The sequence below is a fragment of the Coregonus clupeaformis genome, chromosome 40 (genome assembly GCF_020615455.1).
Source record: "Coregonus clupeaformis isolate EN_2021a chromosome 40, ASM2061545v1, whole genome shotgun sequence".
Taxonomy (NCBI): domain Eukaryota; kingdom Metazoa; phylum Chordata; class Actinopteri; order Salmoniformes; family Salmonidae; genus Coregonus; species Coregonus clupeaformis.
The window spans coordinates 107,501-115,000 of NC_059231.1; the positions used below are offsets into that span (position 1 = coordinate 107,501).

At 44.9% G+C, this 7,500-nt stretch overlaps 1 protein-coding gene across 1 annotated transcript in view; it reads right to left on the minus strand.

Annotated features, from left to right (window-relative positions):
* The window catches only part of LOC121585750 (netrin receptor UNC5A), a gene marked incomplete at its 3' end in the record, with an annotated part of 429,207 nt that overhangs the window by 68,396 nt on the left and 353,311 nt on the right, over window positions 1-7,500 (minus strand). Inside the window, exon 6 of the mRNA XM_045212009.1 lies at window positions 372-539. Within this exon, the coding sequence (XP_045067944.1) occupies window positions 372-539 (168 nt within the window). The remainder of the gene's footprint in view (window positions 1-371; window positions 540-7,500) is intronic.

Below are 7,500 nucleotides of genomic sequence, written 5' to 3' on the forward strand. Positions count from 1 at the left end.
CAGACTAGAGGGAGGAGAAACAGAGATGTGGATACAGACTGATGAGACAAAAGTCTATTTTACCACTCTACTCAAACCAATCTAATCACAACCAACCAACCAACCAACCAACCAACCAACCAACCAACCTGATCACCAGTTTAATAATTCTACCTAATGGCAAAATAAATGGATGGAAAAACAGGCAAAAAAGGGCAGCCAATCTCAAACTAAAGATGATCTAATGATGTATCTAAAACGCTAAAATTGAAATGATCCACAGGAAGCCAAACCGTGCTAAGCCAATCACAGCCAAGCAGAGATGAAGCCTCAGGACAGGAAGTAACCTAGCTGAATGCCTGGGAGACGAGCGGTCAAGCGGGCGGTGTTACCTGGGCAGGTGGCGGTGCAGGCGCTTTTCTGGACATTCTGTCCGTCGCAGGCCATGCCCCCATTCAGCGGCGTGGGATTGGTGCAGCTGCGGCTCCGCCTCTGCCAGCCCCGCCCACAAACTGCGCTGCACGCCGACCACGTTGTCCAGGTAGACCAACCGCCGTTCACTGTCACCGTGATGAAGGGAGGGAGGAGAGTGTTGGGGTGGGAAGAGGAGGGAGGGAGGGAGGAAGGGAGGGAGGAGAGTGTTGGGGTGGGAAGAGGAGGGAGGGAGGGAGGGAGGAGAGTGTTGGGGTGGGAAGAGGAGGGAGGGAGGGAGGGAGGGAGGGAGGGAGGGAGGTAGGGAGAGGAGGGAGGACAGAAGGAGGGAGTGAGGGGAACAGGGAAAGTGGAGGAGTGGAGGGAAGGAGGGTGGGGTGGAGCGAAAAAATCAGCCAAGTTACCCGACATGGCTGGACAGATATTAGTGGGGTCCTGTCTGACTAGATGTATCATGGACAGATAGATATTAGTGGGGTCCTGTCTGACTAGATGTATCATGGACAGATAGATATTAGTGGGGTCCTGTCTGACTAGACGTATCATGGACAGATAGATATTAGTGGGGTCCTGTCTGACTAGATGTATCATGGACAGATAGATATTAGTGGGGTCCTGTCTGACAACATGTATCATGGACAGATATATATTAGTGGGGTCCTGTCTGACTAGATGTATCATGGACAGATAGATATTAGTGGGGTCCTGTCTGACTAGATGTATCATGGACAGATAGATATTAGTGGGGTCCTGTCTGACAACATGTATCATGGACAGATATATACTAGTGGGGTCCTGTCTGACTACATGTATCATGGACAGATAGATATTAGTGGGGTCCTGTCTGACTAGATGTATCATGGACAGATAGCTATTAGTGGGGTCCTGTCTGACTAGATGTATTATTGACAGATAGCTATTAGTGGGATCCTGTCTGACTAGATGTATCATGGACAGATAGATATTAGTGGGGTCCTGTCTGACTACATGTATCATGGACAGATAGATATTAGTGGGGTCCTGTCTGACTAGATGTATCATGGACAGATAAATACAGTATGAGCGGTGTTCCTGACTGATTACATGGCAGATGCCATATCTCAAAATGCTTGGAAACTGACTATTGTAATGTAATGTACTGTAGGTGTGATGTTGTCTGCTGTCCTGTGACTACAGTAATGTACTGTAGGTGTGATGCTGTCCTGTGACTACAGTAATGTATTGTAGGTGTGATGCTGTCTGCTGTCCTGTGACTACAGTAATGTACTGTAGGTGTGATGTTGTCTGCTGTCCTGTGACTACAGTAATGTATTGTAGGTGTGATGTTGGCTGATGTCATGTGACTACAGTAATGTATTGTAGGTGTGATGCTGTCTGCTGTCCTGTGACTACAGTAATGTATTGTAGGTGTGATGTTGTCTGCTGTCCTGTGACTACAGTAATGTACTGTAGGTGTGATGTTGTCTGCTGTCCTGTGACTACAGTAATGTATTGTAGGTGTGCTGCTGTCTGCTGTCCTGTGACAACAGTAATGTACTGTAGGTGTGATGCTGTCTGCTGTCCTGTGACTACAGTAATGTACTGTAGGTGTGATGTTGTCTGCTGTCCTGTGACTACAGTAATGTATTGTAGGTGTGATGTTGTCTGCTGTCCTGTGACTACAGTAATGTACTGTAGGTGTGATGTTGTCTGCTGTCCTGTGACTACAGTCATGTACTGTAGGTGTGATGTTGTCTGCTGTCCTGTGACTACAGTAATGTACTGTAGGTGTGGTGTTGTCTGCTGTCCTGTGACTACAGTAATGTATTGTAGGTGTGATGTTGTCTGCTGTCCTGTGACTACAGTAATGTATTGTGGGTGTGATGCTGTCTGCTGTCCTGTGACTACAGTAATGTATTGTAGGTGTGATGCTGTCTACTGTCCTGTGACTACAGTAATGTATTGTAGGTGTGATGCTGTCTGTTGTCCTGTGACTACAGTAATGTATTGTAGGTGTGATGTTGTCTGCTGTCCTGTGACTACAGTAATGTACTGTAGGTGTGATGCTGTCTGCTGTCCTGTGACTACAGTAATGTACTGTAGGTGTGATGTTGTCTGCTGTCCTGTGACTACAGTAATGCACTGTAGGTGTGATGTTGTCTGCTGTCCTGTGACTACAGTAATGTATTGTAGGTGTGATGTTGTCTGCTGTCCTGTGACTACAGTAATGTACTGTAGGTGTGATGTTGTCTGCTGTCCTGTGACTACAGTAATGTACTGTAGGTGTGATGTTGTCTGCTGTCATGTGACTACAGTAATGTACTGTAGGTGTGATGTTGTCTACTGTCCTGTGACTACAGTAATGTATTGTAGGTGTGATGCTGTCTGCTGTCCTGTGACTACAGTAATGTATTGTAGGTGTGATGATGTCTGCTGTCCTGTGACTACAGTAATGTATTGTAGGTGTGATGTTGTCTGCTGTCCTGTGACTACAGTAATGTATTGTAGGTGTGATGCTGTCTGCTGTCCTGTGACTACAGTAATGTACTGTAGGTGTCATGTTGTCTGCTGTCCTGTGACTACAGTAATGTATTGTAGGTGTGATGCTGTCTATTGTCCTGTGACTACAGTAATGTACTGTAGGTGTGATGTTGTCTGCTGTCCTGTGACTACAGTAATGTATTGTAGGTGTGATGCTGTCTGCTGTCCTGTGACTACAGTAATGTACTGTAGGTGTGATGCTGTCTGCTGTCCTGTGACTACAGTAATGTACTGTAGGTGTGATGTTGTCTGCTGTCCTGTGACTACAGTAATGTATTGTAGGTGTGATGCTGTCTGCTGTCCTGTGACTACAGTAATGTACTGTAGGTGTGATGCTGTCTGCTGTCCTGTGACTACAGTAATGTACTGTAGGTGTGATGTTGTCTGCTGTCCTGTGACTACAGTAATGTATTGTAGGTGTGATGTTGTCTGCTGTCCTGTGACTACAGTAATGTACTGTAGGTGTGATGTTGTCTGCTGTCCTGTGACTACAGTAATGTACTGTAGGTGTGATGTTGTCTGCTGTCCTGTGACTACAGTAATGTACTGTAGGTGTGATGTTGTCTGCTGTCCTGTGACTACAGTCATGTACTGTAGGTGTGATGTTGTCTGCTGTCCTGTGACTACAGTAATGTATTGTAGGTGTGATGCTGTCTGCTGTCCTGTGACTACAGTAATGTACTGTAGGTGTGATGTTGTCTGCTGTCATGTGACTACAGTAATGTATTGTAGGTGTGATGCTGTCTGCTGTCCTGTGACTACAGTAATGTACTGTAGGTGTGATGTTGTCTGCTGTCATGTGACTACAGTAATGTATTGTAGGTGTGATGCTGTCTGCTGTCCTGTGACTACAGTAATGTATTGTAGGTGTGATGCTGTCTGCTGTCCTGTGACTACAGTAATGTACTGTAGGTGTGATGTTGTCTGCTGTCCTGTGACTACAGTAATGTATTGTAGGTGTGATGCTGTCTGCTGTCCTGTGACTACAGTAATGTACTGTAGGTGTGATGTTGTCTGCTGTCCTGTGACTACAGTAATGTATTGTAGGTGTGATGTTGTCTGCTGTCATGTGACTACAGTAATGTATTGTAGGTGTGATGTTGTCTGCTGTCCTGTGACTACAGTAATGTACTGTAGGTGTGATGTTGTCTGCTGTCCTGTGACTACAGTAATGTATTGTAGGTGTGATGCTGTCTGCTGTCATGTGACTACAGTAATGTATTGTAGGTGTGATGTTGTCTGCTGTCCTGTGACTACAGTAATGTATTGTAGGTGTGATGCTGTCTGCTGTCCTGTGACTACAGTAATGTACTGTAGGTGTGATGTTGTCTGCTGTCCTGTGACTACAGTAATGTACTGTAGGTGTGATGTTGTCTGCTGTCCTGTGACTACAGTAATGTACTGTAGGTGTGATGTTGTCTGCTGTCCTGTGACTACAGTAATGTATTGTAGGTGTGATGTTGTCTACTGTCCTGTGACTACAGTAATGTATTGTAGTTGTGATGCTGTCTGCTGTCCTGTGACTACAGTAATGTATTGTAGGTGTGATGCTGTCTGCTGTCCTGTGACTACAGTAATGTATTGTAGGTGTGATGCTGTCTGCTGTCCTGCGACTACAGTAATGTACTGTAGGTGTGATGTTGTCTGCTGTCCTGTGACTACAGTAATGTACTGTAGGTGTGATGTTGTCTGCTGTCCTGTGACTACAGTAATGTACTGTAGGTGAGATGTTGTCTGCTGTCCTGTGACTACAGTAATGTACTGTAGGTGTGATGTTGTCTGCTGTCCTGTGACTACAGTAATGTACTGTAGGTGTGATGTTGTCTGCTGTCCTGTGACTACAGTAATGTACTGTAGGTGTGATGTTGTCTGCTGTCCTTTGACTACAGTAATGTATTGTAGGTGTGATGCTGTCTGCTGTCCTGTGACTACAGTAATGTATTGTAGATGTGATGCTGTCTGCTGTCCTGTGACTACAGTAATGTACTGTAGGTGTGATGTTGTCTGCTGTCCTGTGACTACAGTAATGTATTGTAGGTGTGATGCTGTCTGCTGTCCTGAGACTACAGTAATGTACTGTAGGTGTGAGGTTGTCTGCTGTCCTGTGACTACAGTAATGTATTGTATGTGTGATGTTGTCTGCTGTCCTGTGACTACAGTAATGTACTGTAGGTGTGATGTTGTCTGCTGTCCTGTGACTACAGTAATGTATTGTAGGTGTGATGCTGTCTGCTGTCCTGTGACTACAGTAATGTAATGTAGGTGTGATGTTGTCTGCTGTCCTGTGACTACAGTAATGTATTGTAGGTGTGATGCTGTCTGCTGTCCTGTGACTACAGTAATGTACTGTAGGTGTGATGCTGTCTGCTGTCCTGTGACTACAGTAATGTACTGTAGGTGTGATGTTGTCTGCTGTCCTGTGACTACAGTAATGTACTGTAGGTGTGATGTTGTCTGCTGTCCTGTGACTACAGTAATGTACTGTAGGTGTGATGTTGTCTGCTGTCCTGTGACTACAGTAATGTACTGTAGGTGTGATGTTGTCTGCTGTCCTGTGACTACAGTAATGTACTCTAGGTGTGATGTTGTCTGCTGTCCTGTGACTACAGTAATGTATTGTAGGTGTGATGCTGTCTGCTGTCCTGTGACTACAGTAATGTACTGTAGGTGTGATGTTGTCTGCTGTCCTGTGACTACAGTAATGTATTGTAGGTGTGATGTTGTCTGCTGTCCTGTGACTACAGTAATGTACTGTAGGTGTGATGTTGTCTGCTGTCCTGTGACTACAGTAATGTATTGTAGGTGTGATGCTGTCTGCTGTCCTGTGACTACAGTAATGTATTGTAGGTGTGATGTTGTCTGCTGTCCTGTGACTACAGTAATGTACTGTAGGTGTGATGTTGTCTGCTGTCCTGTGACTACAGTAATGTACTGTAGGTGTGATGCTGTCTGCTGTCCTGTGACTACAGTAATGTACTGTAGGTGTGATGTTGTCTGCTGTCCTGTGACTACAGTAATGTACTGTAGGTGTGATGTTGTCTGCTGTCCTGTGACTACAGTAATGTACTCTAGGTGTGATGTTGTCTGCTGTCCTGTGACTACAGTAATGTATTGTAGGTTTGATGTTGTCTGCTGTCCTGTGACTACAGTAATGTATTGTAGTTGTGATGCTGTCTGCTGTCCTGTGACTACAGTAATGTATTGTAGGTGTGATGCTGTCTGCTGTCCTGTGACTACAGTAATGTATTGTAGGTGTGATGTTGTCTGCTGTCCTGTGACTACAGTAATGCACTGTAGGTGTGATGTTGTCTGCTGTCCTGTGACTACAGTAATGTATTGTAGGTGTGATGTTGTCTGCTGTCCTGTGACTACAGTAATGTACTGTAGGTGTGATGTTGTCTGCTGTCCTGTGACTACAGTAATGTACTGTAAGTGTGATGCTGTCTGCTGTCCTGTGACTACAGTAATGTACTGTAGGTGTGATGTTGTCTGCTGTCCTGTGACTACAGTAATGCACTGTAGGTGTGATGTTGTCTGCTGTCCTGTGACTACAGTAATGTATTGTAGGTGTGATGTTGTCTGCTGTCCTGTGACTACAGTAATGTACTGTAGGTGTGATGTTGTCTGCTGTCCTGTGACTACAGTAATGGACTGTTGGTGTGATGTTGTCTGCTGTCCTGTGACTACAGTAATGTATTGTAGGTGTGATGTTGTCTGCTGTCCTGTGACTACAGTAATGTACTGTAGGTGTGATGTTGTCTGCTGTCCTGTGACTACAGTAATGTATTGTAGGTGTGATGCTGTCTGCTGTCCTGTGACTACAGTAATGTACTGTAGGTGTGATGTTGTCTGCTGTCCTGTGACTACAGTAATGTATTGTAGGTGTGATGTTGTCTGCTGTCCTGTGACTACAGTAATGTATTGTAGGTGTGATGTTGTCTGCTGTCCTGTGACTACAGTAATGTATTGTAGGTGTGATGTTGTCTGCTGTCCTGTGACTACAGTAATGTATTGTAGGTGTGATGCTGTCTGCTGTCCTGTGACGACAGTAATGTATTGTAGGTGTGATGTTGTCTGCTGTCCTGTGACTACAGTAATGTACTGTAGGTGTGATGTTGTCTGCTGTCCTGTGACTACAGTAATGTATTGTAGGTGTGATGTTGTCTGCTGTCCTGTGACTACAGTAATGTACTGTAGGTGTGATGTTGTCTGCTGTCCTGTGACTACAGTAATGTACTGTAGGTGTGATGCTGTCTGCTGTCCTGTGACTACAGTAATGTATTGTAGGTGTGATGTTGTCTGCTGTCCTGTGACTACAGTAATGTATTGTAGGTGTGATGTTGTCTGCTGTCCTGTGACTACAGTAATGTATTGTAGGTGTGATGCTGTCTGCTGTCCTGTGACTACAGTAATGTATTGTAGGTGTGATGCTGTCTGCTGTCCTGTGACTACAGTGATGTACTGTAGGTATGATGTTGTCTGCTGTCCTGTGACTAATGACAATGACCAATGACAATGTAACAGTGGTTGGCTTGGCTTTATCCCCGGCTACAGTAAATGACAATGTAA